This window comes from Molossus molossus, unplaced genomic scaffold, assembly GCF_014108415.1.
Source record: "Molossus molossus isolate mMolMol1 unplaced genomic scaffold, mMolMol1.p scaffold_m16_p_8, whole genome shotgun sequence".
Classification (NCBI taxonomy): Eukaryota; Metazoa; Chordata; class Mammalia; order Chiroptera; family Molossidae; genus Molossus; species Molossus molossus.
Window position 1 is genome coordinate 14,241,214 of NW_023425402.1, and position 18,146 is coordinate 14,259,359.

Consider the following 18,146-nt stretch of genomic DNA (forward strand, 5'->3'; position numbering starts at 1 on the left):
ATGTTATCCCAGGGATGAGGTGATGGCCCCAGGCAGTTCCTATTAACTACCGCGTACTCTGCCATTAAGAAACTCATGGGATGAGCATCAACAATGAGGAATATGAAGTTTGGAGAGACCAGACACTTGTTTCCGGCACATGGGTAAGAAGAGAAAGATTTCAGATTTGCATAATTTCTGTAACTGCAAAGCCCAAGCTATTTTCACTGCCTCGGAGCTAAGGCCCAGAACCAGACCCTGAACCTGGCCTTTGCAGCACCCTAGTTCTAACTTTTTCTTCTTTTATGGGTTTTCCAGAGAAGGGCGTGTGTGTGCGCTTGCTTGTTCAACTTTCTGAGGGCTACACTTTTTCCCAGGCCTCTGCACTGGCTGAGAGGTGGGCTTTATCCCTGGGACCCCCCTCCCCCATTCCAGCCCGCAGCTGGAAGTCTTCACTGATCTCCATCTCTCCTCCCTACCCCCATCTGGGACGGAGAGGCCGACTGTCTCCCTGGTCTTTTCCAGATGTACTTCTGCCAAAGACCTCCCCCAGTATAGAAGATGATGAATGAGGACCGGAGAGCCGGCCTGGTGGGAAAGTGTGGTCGCCTTGAAAAGAGAGAAAGGAAGTCGGGGGGAGGGGAAGGGTTGGAGCAGAGTGGCGAGGGGGTGACAAGTTTGGATACCAGGGACCCAAGCCCCCGCTACCCGGCCAGTAACTTTGCTTCCCTTAGGAAGGCGTGGGTAAATGCTCCAATCCCTGCACTCCCATGTAATTTGGACTGTATTATATCATTTACTGCAACCCGCACAATGCACTCAGGCACTACCCCAGTGCTGGTTTCCAGTTCTTCCAAGGCCGGACTCCCAGTCCTGCTCTCCTCCACAAGATTGCGCTCCAGTCCCCTCCTAGGTTTCCTCTCCGCAGGTCCCTCCCAATTCTTTCTACCACTCTCTGGTTAGGAGAGTGCAGTCGTACCTCCTCTCTCGTTCCTTTAAGAGGTGTCGGCCCCTCCCCTTTCGGAGTCGCCTTCTGACGCCGCATGACTGCAGCGAGTTCGGGATGTTTATGCAAATAAGCGCCCCTGTGGGCCAATGGGGAGCGGAGGTGCAAAAACAGTGGACCAATGGGGCGGGGGCGCAGGGGCTCACCATATAAGGAGCGGCCTCGCCATAAAAGGAAACATTGTATCTCTTTATATGGGGGGGAAGGGTCGGGGGATCCCTCGCCGCCTGCGCGTGGTCCCGGCCCCCTCCACCCGCCGTCCCCGCGGCGGCCAGCAGCCTCTGCCCCCGGGGGGACGCTGACGGCCGCCGGGCGCGCCGCCGTAGCATACGGATAGGGGGCGCTCCGTGCGGCCTGGGGCAACCCGGGCCACAGGGGCAGGAAAGTGAGGGCCCAGGTCGGCCCGGGCGTGCAGGGGCCCCGGGTTCGCAGCGGCGGCGGCGGCAGCGATAGAGGCATCAGCAACAGCGAGAGCGCCGGGTTGAGCCGGGAAGCCGATGGCGGCGGCGGCGGCTCCAATTCTTCGCTGACTGCCTGTCCGTTCTCCTGCATTGAGCGCCATGTTACCGACCCAAGCTGGGGCCGCGGCGGCGCTCGGGCCCGGCGCTGGGGCCCGGGGCTCGGCCCTGGGGGGCAGCCTGAACCGGACCCCGACGGGACGGCCGGGCGGTGGAGGTGGCGGCGGCGGCGGGACTCGCGGGGCTAACGGGGGCCGGGTCCCCGGGAACGGCGCGGGGCTCGGGCCGGGTCGCCTCGAGCGGGAGGCTGCAGCAGCAGCGACAACCACCCCGGCGCCCACCGCCGGGGCCCTCTACAGCGGCAGCGAGGGCGACTCGGAGTCGGGCGAGGAGGAGGAGCTGGGAGCGGAGCGGCGCGGCCTGAAGCGAAGCCTAAGTGAGATGGAGATCGGCATGGTGGTCGGTGGGCCCGAGGCGGCGGCGGCGGCCACCGGGGGCTACGGGCCGGTGAGCGGCGCGGTGAGCGGGGCCAAGCCGGGTAAGAAGACTCGGGGCCGCGTGAAGATCAAGATGGAGTTCATCGACAACAAGCTGCGGCGCTACACGACCTTCAGCAAGAGGAAGACGGGCATCATGAAGAAGGTACCGGACCGGGAGGCTGGCCGGCCACGGGGAACCGGGAGGGTGGGGACGCGCCGGGGGAGCCGGGGAGGAAGGCAGGGCACAGCAGAGGCGGAGGTGAGAGGCGGCGAGTCCGCAGGAGGTTTGTGGGAGGGGATGGTTATTACCACGGGAGGGTATAAGGGGAGGGGCCGCCAGGGAAATGTAGGTAGAGGGGAGTAGCGGCGAACGTCCGGAAAAGAGGCGAAAGGCGCCAAGGTGGGAGTGACGGGCGCGAGAGAGGAACAGGGCCCTTGCGGAGTGAAGGGGTGAGCAGTGGTAATGGGAGGCTGCAGGGAGGTGTTTAACGAAACCCAGGAATCAGTAGGTCCAGTGCACTCTGGTGTTTGGGGAAGGGCGCCGAAAATCAGGGAGCGGAAGATAAGGTATGTAGGTAAGGAGACTGGAGCAGTATAACAATGAAGGGATCAAGTGTGGAAGAAAGGTGGGCACCACTGAAGTAGTACTAGCTGGAAGGACAGGCAAGGCTGATGATGGAATGGGGCTCAAGAGCTCCAGGTAAGGGAGCAAGGCAGAACTGATGCTGCCCTGAACAGCAGGGACCAAATCAAGTCCTGCAATGGCCATGTGTCTTCCATGCATCCACTGGAAGCCCACACACTCCCTGTACGATAGGCTTCAGAATCATGTCTTTTAGACAAGTGGGATTTCCAGCCATAGGAAGAATCTTTGCAGATGTACCTAGAAATCCCTTTTCTTCTATCGGATTATTCAGTGAAAAGGGGTGAGGAAAGGAGTTGTCTTGGGGTTTACAAGATATGGGACAGGATGGAAGCAGAGGAACAGAGAAACAAGAGGCTGGAATCCTGGAAACATTGGCTGGGGTTTATATCTGTCCCATATAAAAGTCTGAGCTGCTTCCAAGGTGGGTTTGTGGAATTTTGTTGGGAGTGAGGATACCATCTATGGGGCCATTCTTGAAGGTCCCCTTCCTGGGCTCATGGCACAGTAGTAGCTGCTAAACTAGTCCCCATCTCCCATCACTCCAGAAGTTGTTGTATCAAAAGAAGAAAAGACGGGTAACAGACTATTATAGGGCAGGAGGACAAATGGCAACAGGTTAGTGCCTGTGCAGTTTCTGGGAAGAAACATGGGACATTTTAGAGTTTAGGTGGTTCCTAAACTCTAAACATTATCCCTAATGTCTTATGTGACTTCTAGTGTAGTAGTGAGTTCATCCTAATCCTTGTGACCGTGAGAAGGAGATGGGAGCCATCCCTGTGAGGCTGGGCACCAAGCTGTAGTGAGGATCAGCTACCTGGGCCCCTCTGTGTCCACTGAGGTGATATGTTCTGTCACAAGGGGGTTGTAACTGTTTGCTTGGGATATCTGCAGGTCAGTAGGGCTGCTCAAAGAAAGGGGCATGGAGTTTTTCTGCTCTCCCCCTCATCTCAGATATTCTGATAGGACTTCCCCCTAGAGTCATTGGAGAGGAAGGTCATTATGGGAGTCAGGGCTTGAGGTCACTGTATACTACCTCTCTTTCCTACTTTCCAAGGCAGGTAGAGATAAAAAGTTGTGCTGACCTACCCATCTCTTCCCCATATCCCCAGGCCTATGAGCTGTCCACGCTGACAGGGACACAGGTGCTGTTGCTGGTGGCCAGTGAGACAGGCCATGTGTATACTTTTGCCACTCGAAAACTGCAGCCCATGATCACCAGTGAGACTGGCAAGGCACTGATTCAGACCTGCCTCAACTCGCCAGACTCTCCACCCCGCTCAGACCCCACCACTGACCAGAGAATGAGTGCCACCGGCTTTGAAGAGACAGACCTCACCTACCAGGTGTCTGAGTCCGACAGCAGTGGGGAGACCAAGGTGTGTTTGGGTCCCCTATCTGAGGGAAAGGAAGGGGAGGGACTTGACCGGCAGAGGGGGGGGGGGGAGTCCCTCTCACCCCCTCAAGGACAGGTGGTAGGTGCCCACCGATGAGGAGTGGAGCAGGGTTAGTACCCCTCATCTGAGGGGACAGGTGTCCATCCTCGCTATCCTGACAGGAGGCCGGCCCACTAGATAAGCGGGCGGCCTCCGTGCCCATATAAGGCCGGCTCCGGCTCCACGCCGGCCTCCCGCCTGCAGCCCGCCTGCCTGGCAGGGCCCTTGCATTCCTCCCGCCAGCTGTCTCCCGCTAGGGGTGGGGGCATAGTTTAGCCCTGCCCTCCCGACGGGCTGGGTCACTGGGGAGTAGGAAGTGAGCACTCATGCGTTCCAGGATCCTGGGAACCCAGCACTGTTCGCAGGTGGGCGGGCTGACTGGGCTGGAGACTACCTTACCAGCCAGCCACCTACCTCTTCAGGATGTCCGGACCTGGGCACGTTAGGGAGTGTATTCCGGCTGCTAGGGATGCCGGCGCTAGTTACGCCCCCCCCTTCCTTTTCCCGGTAAGGAGAGGGGGCGGGGCTTCCTTCCTAGTTCCTCTGGGGAACTCCACCTTCCGGGTGGCTCTTCACTAACTAGCCAATTGGAGGAAGCGGCACTGTTTGCCTTAGCAACGCCTCCACCAATCACGGGCTTGAGCTCGTCTGCTAAGCAAAAGTCCCGCGCTGACCCACCTCCAGTGTTTGAACCCCCTCAGTTCTCTGGGCTTGGCTCTCTGCTACTGGCTTCCTCCTTCCCTTTCTAAAAACAAAGGTTCCCTGAGGGGAAAGTCAATGCTGTAGACTACCCCCTCACTTGGTGGCATCTGTGATAATTTTCAAACTCTTAGCAGTAGGGCTCATTTATTCCCAGGAAATTTTGCTGGATGAATAAGTTATTCAGGTAATTTAAATCTTAAGTATTTGTCATAAAGTGCAACCCCCCCTAAGATCTCTCTCAAACCCTAAGTTCCCTGAAAAATTCTCGGTCCCTTTCTCAGAAGCCTGGCAAATCTGAGCTGAAAGGACCCTTTTAAAGAGGGTATGGGTGCCCAGCCCCTTCATATTCACAGAAAAGGAAAACCGAGGCTCAGAAAAAGTAAGTAATTTTCCCAGGGTCACACAAATGGTCATTGCCAAAGCTGGGAACAGACTCCGGGTGTCCTGATTCTCCAGCCATTGTGATGGCTACGGTCCATTGGGGCAGAGAACTCAGGGAATGATGATAGTTACATTATCATCATCCTTCTCATAAGAACAGCAAATACTTACTGCTCTTTTTATGTGCCAGGCAGGGTTCTAAGTGCTTTATGTATGTTAACCTATTTATTCTTCACAACAGTATGGGGTAGGTATTATCCTCCTTTTACAGACAGGAAACTGGAGCTTAGCAGCTCAATAACTTGCCCAAGGGCCAGGCAGCAGGTAAATGACAGAGCTGGGATTTGAACCCAAGCACACTGGTTCAAGTCTGGGCTGTCTATCCACACTAAGCTTCTACAGAGCAGGGTCTGATAGAGGCTCACTGCTCCATCTCTACTCTGGGTATAGGACTCACTGAAACCGGTGTTCACAGTCACCAACCTGCCGGGTACCACCTCCACCATCCAAACAGCGCCCAGCACCTCTACCACCATGCAAGTGAGCAGTGGCCCCTCCTTCCCTATCACCAACTACCTGGCACCAGTGTCTGCTAGTGTCAGCCCCAGTGCTGTCAGCAGTGCCAACGGGACTGTGCTGAAGAGTACAGGCAGTGGCCCCGTCTCCTCTGGGGGCCTCATGCAGCTGCCTACCAGCTTCACCCTCATGCCTGGTGAGTCACAGGGGCAAATTGAGCATGGGAAGAGTAGATTTAGGGCTGGTACAAGGAGAACCTCTTCCCTTGTTCAGGAGAGTGAACGGGGGGCCAGGGCCTGAGAGAAGCCTATTCTGTTACATTGGCAAGCATGCCCCTCCCCACTGGAACCCCTACTATCCTTGTTAGTAAGTTTCAACCATATACTCTGGCCTTGTCTAGCTAGTCCAGCCCTGTCCCCATTGACATAGCGACAGTAGACAGTTTGTCACTTCCCTACCTTGACTGGAGAGCAGATCATGTCCTTGATGGGTCAATGCCAGCTCCCTGAAGAGGGCAGAGGCAAGGCCTGGGGCGGGAGGGGGAAGGAAGGGCAAGAGCAGAGTATAGAAGCCCCTGGAGACCAAGATTCAGGACAGGAAGGGCCTCTTTAGCTCCCACAAAAGATAGTGATGGGAGTTGGGGAGCAGTGTGCCAGGCCCTGGGCATATGGGTGTTTGAGGGTGCTTGGCATAGATGGTGCTGAGTAGGACAGGGCAGGAGTAAGTCTCTGTGTCTTATAGGTGGGGCAGTGGCCCAGCAAGTTCCAGTGCAGGCCATCCAGGTGCACCAGGCCCCACAGCAAGCGTCTCCCTCTCGCGACAGCAGCACAGACCTCACGCAGACCTCCTCCAGCGGGACAGGTATAGCTCTAAGCTCTGTCATCTCCCTGCCCTACCTCTTTCATGAGGCCTAGCAGGAGGTGCTGAGCAGTATCCCTTTTATAATTAAGGTCAGAGAATTTCTTAATGTGGAGACTGAGGCTTTTGGCCTAATCCTTATCCTAATCCTTAAGAGAAAGTTAAGTGGGGGTGGCTGGGTTTTGTATCCTGCCCTGCATTAGGGCTGTGGATTCAAGGAAGAAATTAGGGACCATGAAACCACCTTCTTCCTCATTCAGATGAGAAGCCTGAGGCCCAGAAAGGAGAAGTTACTTGCCCAAAGACTCAAATTTGCTTAATTACCAGGAAGGATTTATAGAGCAATTGTCTCCTTGTAGGAGGGTGTCTTAGGTTCAGAGTAGCCATAATTTCCCTCAGTGTCTCTAGTCATTTCAGAAATGATGAGGCACTTTCAAAATAAAATTACTTTTAAGTTCTTGTTATTTACAACCTTGTTATACCAAGTGTGATCTATGGAGGACCAGCATCACCCTGGAGCTTGACAGAAACGCAGACTTTTTTTTTTAACGAATGGGAAGAGTTTTATTTTATTTTATTTTATCCTCACCCGAGGACATTTTTCCATTTTTTGTTCAGATAGAGTGGGAGGGAGGGAGAGGAAGAGAGAGAGAGAGAGAAACATCGACGTGAAAGGGACACATCGAGTGACTGCCACCCGCATGACCAACCAGGGCCGGGGACAAACTGCAACCGAGGTACGTGCCCTTAGCGGGAACCGAACCTGGGTCTCTCTGGACCGCAGGCTGACGCTCTAACCGCTGAGCCAAACCGGCCAGGGCCAGAAACGCAGACTTTTAAACCTTATCCCAAACCCACTGAATGAGAATGCATTTTTAACAAGAATCCCAGGTGACTGTATGCACATTAACATTTGAGAAGTGCTTGTTTAAAAAATGCATTTGTTGCCCTGACCGGTTTGGCTCAGCGGTTGGAGCATCGGCCTGCGGGGACCAGAGAGTCCTAGGTTCAGTTCCCGCTAGGGGCACGTACCAAAAAAAAAAAAAAACCTCAAAAAAAAAAAAAGATGCATTTGATAGTCCTGGTCAATTTGGCTCAGTGTTTCAGGTCTCAGCCCACAGACCAAAGAGTTGCAGGTTTGATTCCGGTCAAGGGCACATACCTCAGTTTTGGTTCAGTCCCTGGCCCTGGTTGGGGTTGTGGAGGAGGCAACCAATCGGTGTATCTCTCTCACATTGATGTCTGTCTGTCTGTCTCTCTCTCTGTCTCCTTCTCACCCTCCCTCCCACCCTGTCTGAGGATAAACGGAAAAATATCCTCTGGTGAGGGTTTAAAAAAAAAAGCATTTGTTAGCCACAAATTTAGGAAGAGTGAGGAGTGAGAACAAATAAAAATGGGATAATGGAGTTCCCTTAAAAGGGAGGAATATTTGAGTTTCCTTAGGTTGGGTCAATCACTGTAGTCTTTGTTTTTCCCAGGGTCTTAGGGTCTTGGAATACAGAATTCAGCAGGTAATAAGATGTGATAGGATACAATTAATGGCTGGTGCTGTTGTGTTCAAGAAAAATAAGGCTTTTCTTAGTCGATGACAGGGAGCAGAAGAATGGGTCTTATCTAGCTTCTGACCTGGGAAATGGCAAGAGGGCTCTGGCGGCTTGGAATTCCTGGGGGTGGGATGGGAGATATCGGTAGGGACCGGTGTCAGCCTCACTGACATGTGTTTGTATTTGCCAGTGACATTGCCCGCCACCATCATGACGTCATCTGTGCCCACAACTGTGGGCGGCCACATGATGTACCCTAGCCCCCATGCGGTGATGTATGCACCCACCTCGGGCCTGGCTGATGGCAGCCTCACCGTGCTCAATGCCTTCTCCCAGGCACCATCCACCATGCAGGTGTCCCACAGCCAGGTCCAGGAGCAAGGTGAGTTGGGGGGCAGGGCTGAGGAAAGGAGGACCATTGCTTCACACGCATACACACACTGAACCCACCCCCCCACCCCAATATGTATGCCCACACACACACCAACTAGGATGCCCACACATGTTCCTACACATACACACACAGGGATACTTGCACATACACTTTGGTACCCATGCTTGTCCACTTGGACACTCATGCACACTTGAACACTCACATTCACACCCATACACACTTGGACACTCACCCTAGGACACTTTTCTGAGACTCATTCGGTCATTTGTGCATTTATCAGCCTTGTTCCAATAGCTGGAAGTTTCTCTTGAGCAAGCAGTTTGAGTATCTCCTGTTTTCCAACGCAGGTGGTGTACCCCAGGTGTTCCTGACAGCTCCATCTGGGACAGTGCAGATCCCTGTTTCTGCAGTTCAGCTTCACCAGGTAGGTGGCAGCCCCTTTCATCCCATCCCACCCAGCCAGCTACTTCTTTATCTTGACCTTGGGGATTCCATTACCGTCTGGTCAAAGCTCAGATCCCTAGCCAGGAGCCCTATCTGTTTTCCTGGTCAGACCTGTGGTGGGCAGGCAGGCAAGCAGGAGGAGCCTGAGCTGGCTGGTGAGTTCCTGCCCTGTTTCCTTACGCACCCACTTCCCTCCAGATGGCTGTGATAGGGCAGCAGGCCGGGAGCAGCAGCAACCTCACCGAGTTACAGGTGGTGAACCTGGATGCCACCCACAGCACCAAGAGTGACTGATCCGCCCTGCCGCCCTGGACAGATGGCCCAAGGGACGGCACCACTTATTTATTGTTGCCTTTTCACGTTTTCTTTACACACATGTTGACGGGCCGCAGGAGGGAGGAGGGGAGGAGCAGTGGGCAGCCACAGGACTGAGCCCTCTCACTCCAGCCAAAGAAATGGGCCAGCCTACCCTCCACCCCGTCCTCCCTCACTCTCCCCTCCTTCTGGCTCCACCTCCCATTTCTGTTGAGGGTGAGGCCCTCCCTTCTCAGACTTCCCTTGCCAGCTTGGCTCCATGTTTGCCATGAGTATTAGCTTTCCCAGTGGGACCGTGCCCCACCTTCCCACAACAGATCTCTGTGGGACTAGGCACCATGTTCCGCCCCCCAACCCTGAGGAAGCAGTTGGAGTCCTCTGCCCAGCCTGCATGCTGACCCTATGTCAGCACTGTGTCTGCCACAGGTTGGGTCAGTAGGGCCCTCAGTCTGCCCCTCAGGGAGCCAGCTGGGGAGATGGGGCTTCTTCCCTCACGCTGCCAGCCTGCAGCCCCTACAGCTCTGAGTAGCTGGGCCTGTGCAGGGAGCAGGTTCCTGGGGACGCCTGCACCGCCTTGCCGCTCCTTTGGGAACTACAGGGGTTCCTGGGTTGGAGGGAACCATCACTGTTCCCTCTCCCTGTCTTCCCCCCCTCTCCTCCCAGCTGCTTTACTTAAAGTTGATTTTGAACTTTTTATTTGAGGAGACGAAGTGAAAACAAATCTATAAATATATATTTTTAAAATATTTAACTTTTTTTTATGGCGTTTTTCTCATCCCCCTCCCTGCCCAAACTCCCCTTCCCTGGGGAGCCCTGGGGCTCCCCAGAACTGGTTGGGCCTCTGGGGACAGAGCCACCCCCTGATCTTGGGGCCCACCAGTGTGTAGGGGAGATTCTGGGATTGCCCGGTCCTGGGTTGTTTCCAGGAGAAAACCGGGGGAGGGGCCCTCAGGCCATGCCACAATGGAATGGGGAGGGTGACCCACAGCTCTAGGCCTCTTTTTGCCCTCTAGGGCTGTTGCTAGGGAGAGGGAAGAGGGAAACCAAATGTGAGGGTGTCAGATAAAGGAAACTGACTTCATTTGTGCCACACACATGGGCATTGCAGCCTTGTGCTCCTCAGGCCTGCAGCTGCCTGGGGCCCAAGTTGCAGTGAGCAGGGTGGGATCTGGGAGGGGGTGAGAGGCAGGAAAGGGGGTCAGAAAAAATGGGAGCAGCTCTTGGGCTGAGTGCAGTGATGGGGAGCCAGAAGTGGGCAGCTCTCCCAGGGAGTGAGCAGCTACTGTAACTTTTTAAAATTAAGACAAAAAGCCTTGAAGAAAATGACTTTATTTTTCTAAGTGTAACCTCAGTATTTATGTAATTTGTACAGGGGCCGTGCCCCACCCCCTTCTGCTCCCTTTGGGGTAGACCTTCAGGGTGGACCAACACGGGGAGGGTCTTTTACCCTGTGTCAGAGCCCACCTTCACCACCCATATCCAGAAAGGAAGCTTTTTCAGAACAGGGCAGCAGTTGGGGTGGAGTTTTATTAACCCCATGACTGCCTTCAGTAGAAACAAGCCTGCTTCTGTGATTAGGTGAAGGGGTGGGGGGAGATTTTACGCACAGCCTAGTTATCAAGGAGATGATTTGCCGACATTTTTTAGTATCCCCTAACTCTAACCCCTATTGCTGTCTTGCCCCAATTTTGGGTGCCAAGATGGAAGTCACCTTTTTGGACTTTCTCCTGGAGACAGCTGGGGCTTATGAGTGGCTTACAAGGCTGGGGCATGGCAAATCAGGGGCCAGAGAGTGGGGGGGCTTGGGACTCAGGTCTGTAACTGCCCAGCCCTTTTCTCTGCTCTTGTTTCACTCCACCCTCACTCACTCACTCCCCAACTCCCCCACCCAGGGGAGGAGACCTTGATGAATTCCTCCTCCCCTTCCCACAAAAGACAGACCCAGTGAGTGAATCCGGCAAAGTGCTTATAATGTGTGTCGTGTGAGCATGGCCTTGGGAGAACATGCGTGCATCAGGGATAAGGTGGCATTTATATGTGCAGCAACCCTTGGTGTTTCCCTTCCTTGGTGGCTCTGGGGTGCGTGTGTGTGTGTGTGTGCTTGAGTGAATGTGTGTGTGTGAATGTGGGGTGTGTATGTCAGTGGTTTCTACTTCCCCTGGGATGCTGACCCAGGAATAGTGGACATGGTCACAGTCCTATGTACAGAGCTTTCTTTTGTATTAAAAAAAATACTCTTTCAATAAATGTATCATTTTTGTGCACAGACTGTGGGGTCTTTGCCTCAGTTTTTCCATCTAGGCAAGGACAGAGTTATGAACACGAATTAAACCCCAAAAGTTACTGCTCTGAGAAGGAAGTCTGGCTGCTTGATGAAAACAGCAGCAATGCTTAGGGGTGTTTTGTGCTGTTAAACTCTGTATGATTTAAGAAACACCCCTGGCCAGTTTGCTCAGTGGTTAGAGCGTCAGCCTGCGGTCCAATGAGATCTGGGTTCGGTTCCTGCTAAGAGCATGTGCCTCAGTTGCAGTTTGTCTCCGGCCCTGGTTGGGTCTTGTGGGAGGCAGCCACTTGATGTGTCCCTTTCACTTCGATGTTTCTCTCTCTCTTCCTCTCTCTCCCTCCCACTCTATCTGAACAAAAAAACGGGAAAAATATCCTCCGGTGAGGATTAAAAAAAAATTTAAGAAACATTTCAGGGGGTTGGGGGCTTACGTAAATTTATTTGCTAGGTTCTTAGGTCAACACAGAGATAAGCAATTTTAATTTATAGAAAGTGACTCAACTAATCCAAAGCATTGCTGAAGGGTTTGGGAAACTCATGTCCACGTGACCTAGTGAAATCTCAAAGGACAGCCCTAGGGTAGGAGTGTGGGTTACCAGGTTTCAGGGGCATGAATACCTAGAGAAGGGGAGGGGCAGTCTTCCAAATTGATTGCGGAGGGAAAGGGCTGCCTACTGCTGCAAAGACGTGGAACAACGTGACCGCGATCGCGGGCTCCGCCTGCCGCGCGTCGCCTCCCTCCCCCGGCGGATCGTGGGTACTGCGCATGCTCCACTTGCGCGCGGTTCGCCGCGCTGGGACCCGTAGAGGCCTGGCGGGGCGTGCTCTCGCTGTGTGACCCGGAAGGGAGCTGCTGAGGAGGCGGGGCCAGGACGGCGGGACCGGCCGCGGGGTTCCAGCGAGGGCCGAACCGGGCGGTGGGAGGTGAGAGGAGAGTTCTGCGTGGATCCGATCCTTGCCCTGACCCTCTCCGGTCCCTACCCACTTTCTGTGGGGCTGACAACGGGAGACAGATCTTGCTCCCTGAGGTTCACCGGGTCCTGTCAGCCTCCTCGGACCTAGTCCTCCCCCCAACCCCTTCCCCGAGCCCCAAACCTGTTCCCACCTCCGTTTTGGCCTCCTGCACCGCCCCTCCTGGGCTGCAAGCTTGGGCCTGACCTTGCTACCTGCACCTACCTGCTGTCTCATCCCCGCGTCCAGACCTCACCTTTACATCACAGTTTATTGCTCTTTATAGTTACCCCAGCCCCCCAAATTTAGGCCTATCCAATTGTTCTACATCTCCACCCTGCTCATCAGTTGTTCATCAGCATATCACTGCGGTCCAATGAGATCTGGGTTCGGTTCCTGCTAAGAGCATGTGCCCCCTGGTAACTACACCCCTGCTTCCATGGAGGTCCACAACCTGTATTTCCCCTCCTCTTCACACCTTTTTTCTACTCTAATTTTCTATCCCTGTACCCCAACATGACCCCTGTCTGATCACCATTTCTTCATCTGGGTTTACCTTACATTCTTATTCTCACCATTCCCCGCTGCCCCCACACTGCTTTGTGTTACACCTGTCGTTTCCTGATCACTAGCATAGCCATCACCCTGCTCCCGGTATAATCTCTGGCTTAATAACATTCCATTTATCTGAGGATTACCCCTTCCTTATCCATCTGAGAATAATAATATTAGATCATCTTTATTGAGCACTCACTATGTGCTAGAGGCTGTTCTAGGTGCTTTACATAGGTGATCTTTAGTTTTTACTTCATGAGTTGGGTATGAATATTATTAACATTTTGCAGAGGAGGAAACCGAGGTAAAGTAACTTGTTCAAAACTGTGCATATAATCAACGAACCAGAATTCTGAGACACATTTATCTGAAATCTGCACTATATTATATTGCAATCTAATACCTCCACCATCTCCTGACCTCATTCCCTAGCCTCAGTTGCATGATTACCACCTCCATCTATATCTACCGGATTTAGACTCTCACCATACATATAGAGTAAGTGGAGGACAGGGTCCGGTCTTTTCCTCCCATTATTTTGTCTGGTTCTCTAGACCCCTCCTTCTTTCACAGTACCCATATGCTTTTCCAATCCAGCCATCTGGATGTGGGGGTCCACAGCCCAACCTCCTTTCATCTCTATTTTCTGTACCTGCCATGGCTACTCCTTTATGTCCACATTCCAGCTTTACCCTGTCATTTATACCCCCTGACTTTCCCCTCCCCCACTCTGACTTTCCTCACTTGTTCTAGCCCCACTGTTTCCCATGCTGCTGTCCTTCCTGCTCATTCATGTCATTCTCCTGATTTGTATCCCTCAGACACTCTGCTATTCTGCTCAGACTGCCCTGCTTAACTGTCCACTCTTTTTGTTACCTTGCCTATTCTCATCTCTCTCATAACCTCTTCCATATCTTAAACCTCTTCGTTTCATCCTTAGCTGATTTCACTCCTTTCCCCTTCCCTTATAAATCCCAAAGTATGTCCAAGTTATTTATTTCATCATATTCTTGGCCTTTCGACTTGGTCTCTAAATTCCATCATGTAACTTACCAATCACCACCCACCCTATCTGTGTTTCAAGATTCCACCCCCTCCATGTAGTCTGTTCCCTTTTCCATATTGCCTTTATCTTTCTGCTTGTGTGTCCCAGGAGGTCAGGATGGTGGGGGAACGACGCACTGGGAACCTCATGGTGCCCTTGGGGCCCTGGCTGCAGGCATATCCCGAAGAACTTATTCGACAGCGTCTTGGGCACGATGGGCGTCCTGAATACCTGATCCGATGGAGTGTCCTGAAGTGTGGGGAAGTGGGTAGAGTGGGTGTAGAAGAGGGCAAGGCAGAGCACATCCTCATGTGGCTGTCAGCCCCCGAGGTCTACGCCAACTGCCCTATGCTGTTAGGTGAGTGGGCACTATCTAAGGGACCTCAGTGCAAACCAGCTGGGGGTTCAGGAAGCTTTCCCCGAGATCCAGGAGGCCTGGATGATGTGGCAATGGGAGAGATGGAGGCCGATGTACGGGTGCTAGTACGGAGGGCTGCAAGGCAGCTGGAAGAAGGTGGGACCTCGAGCCTCACAGCTTCTGTGCTCCACACCATTCACGTGCTCAGTGCCTACGCCAACATCGGGCCCCTCACTGGGGTCTTCAGGGAGACAGGAGCCCTGGACCTGCTCATGCACATGTTGTGCAACCCTGAGCCTCAGATCCGTCGGAGTGCGGGCAAGTTGCTGCAGGCTCTGGCAGCCCACGATGCTGGTAAGAGACAGTCAGGGGAGGAAGACAAGCACTGGAGAGAATGGGGCCATAAGGATTAAGAACAGAAGGAGGAAGGATTTCCTAACTCTGTAATACCAATTCAATGCAAAGGAAAAAATAGATTAATAGACTACTTATTAATTTATATAGGATAAAATGATAGGACCTGGTTTATTTGTCTATTCTTAGTGTAGTGACAGAGAAGAGAATAGGGTAGGTTTATATTTTTAAACTGTGGGTTGAGACTCATTAGTTGGTTGTAAAACCAGTTTGATGAGTTATAACCAATGTTTTTTTAAAAATGTAAAATATTAGCATGTGGCACTACAAAAGGTACATTTTGTGGCATGAAATATATGTTCCAGTTATATATGTAAACATTCATATCAGGTTACCATGTAAAATGTATATCTTACTGTGAGTCTCAGTTACAAAGAAGTGAAAGCCTCGGGTAGGGGATGGAGAATCTAGGAAAGGCAGAGGGAAAGTATCGGGGATTGAGGAGAAGATATGGATTGGGTGTGGATTACAGGGAGTCGGGCTCACGTCCTTCTGTCACTGAGCCAGCAAGATGGCATCGAGGAGCACATGGATTTTGACAGCCGCTATACTTTGCTGGAGCTGTTTGCAGAGACCACATCCTCTGAGGAGCACTGCATGGCCTTTGAGGGCATTCATCTGCCTCAGGTACTCTGGTGGCTGTGGGACAAATGCTGGTCTAGGCTTTGGGCTTTATTTCTGAGGTGTGGTTCAGGACTGCATCAGCACCAGAGCCACCTGGGGAGATTGTTCAAATGAAGGTTTATGCCCCCCTCCCCACTCAGAACTTCTGAGATTAGTACCCAGGAATGTGTGTTTTAAGACACTTCTTGTGCGTTTCTTATATAAATCACAGTTTGACAACTGCAGGTATGTGGATGAGGCCTTTACATTTTTCTGTGGAGAATGATATAGAGGGGAAAGAAGGGCTGAAGCTGGGAGATGAACCTACACCACAGACTGTGTCCTACAGATCCCAGGAAAGCTGCTCTTCTCCCTGGTGAAACGCTACCTATGTGTCACTTCCTTGCTGGATCAGCTGAATAACAGTCCAGAGCCAGGGGCTGGAGACCAAGGCTCCCTGTCCCCAAGGGAGGAGTTCGCCTGGGAGAAAAGCCGGGGGCAGCGGGAGCTGGAGTTCAGTATGGCTGTGGGACACCTCATCTCAGAGTTGGTGCGGAGCATGGGCTGGGCCCAGAACCTCAGCGAAAAGAGCATGTCGCCTCCCCGGCCATCCCGGTCCATCTTTCAGCCCTGCATTTCAGGCCCCGGCCGTTTACTCCACACCGTTGTTACCACCCCCAGAAAGCGAGAGCGGGCCTTCCGCCAGCGTCATGAATTCTCTAGCCGTAGTGGCTATGGTGAGTATGTGGAGCAGACACTGCAGCCCGGGATGCGAGTGCGGATGCTGGATGACTATGAGGAGGTCAGTGCCGGGGACGAGGGCGAGTTCCGGCAGAGCAATAACGGCGTGCCCCCTGTGCAGGTGAGCCAGCGCGTGGCGGTGGTTCACTGTGGTAGTGGGACACTGTTGGACATCTTTTTGGATGGCACATAGCTGGGACTTCCATGCAGGGGACTCTGACAGGCTGCCCAAGGAGAAAACTCTCAAGAGAACTAGACTGGTTAAAGGGCAATCAGTAGTTGAAGGGGGGCATTTGGGGGAGCTGAGAAAATCTGACAGGAGTAGGTGGGCTGTGAAGTCAATGAGATTCATGCCCTGATATATCCAGACACTGCTGCCCCCTACTGGTGGAGTTGGCTAGGAGGAGTAAGAAGCAGAAGCCATCAGGGTTAGGAAGAGATGAGAGGCAGGGCCTCCCCTAGCAGGAGAAGGGAGCCTTTTTCTGTATGGAGGTTACCCGAGCCTAGCCAGGTGTGCATCCGAGGGCTGTATGCCCCAGCTCTTGGCCCAGCATGTCCTCTCAAGCCTGCACAACCCAGGGCTCAGATGGTGAACTCTGTATTCTTCTTCCCTTTGTCTTCCTCCATACCAGGTCTTCTGGCAGTCAACGGGTCACACCTACTGGGTGCACTGGCACATGCTAGAGATCATGGACCCTGAAGAAGCTGCTGAGGATACAGATTCAGCAGCTGTGGAGAAGGGGGCAGGGGCCACTATATTGGGCACAGGTGAGCCTTGGAGGGGACATTGACAGTATTTCTCTGCGCAGAGGATGAGTGGCTTGGATGAAGCCACTCCTGACCAGGAGCTGCCCCAGAAATTCAGAAATCCAGAAATCCACTCTATTTCTGGTGGATGCTGAGACCCCTGTGCCTGTATTTTTAGCACTTCCCTGCTGGGACTGGAAACCTGTGGATGGGCTCTACTCTTTGCCATATCTCCAGCCTGAGCCTCAGAAGAATGAGAAATTGGGATACCTGACCCAGGCTGAGTGGTGGGAGCTGCTCTTCTTCATCAAGAAGTTGGACACATGTGAGCAGCAGCCGATTTTTCAGAATCTTCGGGAGAACCTGGATGAGGTATTATGGGCCTGAGACACCTAGGGTTTTGTAGAGGGGTTAGAGGTGGGATTGCCCAAGGGAATTCTAGATACAGGAGTGCTTAGGAAGAGGCTGGTACTATAGGTTGGAGAGTATGAGGGGTCTTTCTGGGGGAGGAAACAAAATGCTGTGAGGGTATGGTATGTGGAGGGTGTGCAGGAAATGGCGAGAGGTGGCCACCCTTCCATTTACTGTCCCCAGGACCTTTGTGTCTGCTTGTTCCTGAAATGCATACCCCTTTCTGTTAACAGACCCTGGATGAAAAGGCCCTAGGTGAAATCTCCGTGCCCAGAGCAGTGGCTGAGGATGTGCTGCAGGTTCTCAGTAATCGGTTCGAGGGAAGCACCCTCAGTGACCTGCTCAACTCCCAAATCTACACCAAGTACGGGCTGCGACCTGATGAACTAAGCATCTCTTCACGAAGTCACTCCTGTACCCCAGATCCAGAAGAGGAGTCCAGGTCGGAGGCCAGGTTCTCAGAGGAAGAGACTGAGTCCCCCAAAGCAAAGACTGAGCCCCATAAAGCAGAGGCAGAACCTGCCAAGGGAAAAACTGAGCCTCCCATGGCACAGAGTGATTCACAGCTGTTTAACCAGCTTCTGGTGACTGAGGGGATGGCTCTGCCCCCCGAAATAAAGGAGGCAGCCAGTGGTGAGTTAGATGCTGGGAGGGGAGGGCAAAGAAGTTGGAAAAAGTCCTGGATAGTCCCCAGAAAAATGGGTAGTCAGGGTAGAGGGAAAGCTGTGGAGTAAGGTCACATTCGCTCAGGAAATGCTTTGGAAACATATATCCATCTTCCTTCCTTTGGCCTTGATTATATCTAATCAGTCATAGCTCCTTTTCTTCAGTATCCCTGGAAAAGGAGGGTCCATCCTTCAAAGTATCTTCGTCTTTGTTGTT

At 53.0% G+C, this 18,146-nt stretch overlaps 2 protein-coding genes across 2 annotated transcripts in view; both read left to right on the forward strand.

Moving 5' to 3' along the window:
• The first annotated feature begins 1,160 nt into the window (after positions 1 to 1,160).
• On the forward strand, positions 1,161 to 11,423 carry SRF (serum response factor). The gene is made up of 7 exons (XM_036248921.1): positions 1,161 to 2,085; positions 3,678 to 3,944; positions 5,535 to 5,796; positions 6,342 to 6,461; positions 8,193 to 8,384; positions 8,744 to 8,820; positions 9,039 to 11,423. Exons 1-7 carry the CDS (start codon positions 1,546 to 1,548, stop codon positions 9,132 to 9,134), a joined length of 1,554 nt encoding a protein of 517 aa, XP_036104814.1. The 5' UTR covers positions 1,161 to 1,545; the 3' UTR covers positions 9,135 to 11,423.
• An 896-nt stretch (positions 11,424 to 12,319) lies between these two features.
• CUL9 (cullin 9) overlaps positions 12,320 to 18,146 on the forward strand; it is a 40,604-nt gene continuing 34,777 nt past the window's right edge. Inside the window, exons 1-7 of the mRNA XM_036248566.1 lie at positions 12,320 to 12,363; positions 14,099 to 14,702; positions 15,235 to 15,389; positions 15,715 to 16,227; positions 16,739 to 16,874; positions 17,032 to 17,225; positions 17,498 to 17,897. Of these exons, the coding sequence (XP_036104459.1) occupies positions 14,108 to 14,702; positions 15,235 to 15,389; positions 15,715 to 16,227; positions 16,739 to 16,874; positions 17,032 to 17,225; positions 17,498 to 17,897 (1,993 nt within the window). The 5' untranslated portion in view covers positions 12,320 to 12,363; positions 14,099 to 14,107. The remainder of the gene's footprint in view (positions 12,364 to 14,098; positions 14,703 to 15,234; positions 15,390 to 15,714; positions 16,228 to 16,738; positions 16,875 to 17,031; positions 17,226 to 17,497; positions 17,898 to 18,146) is intronic.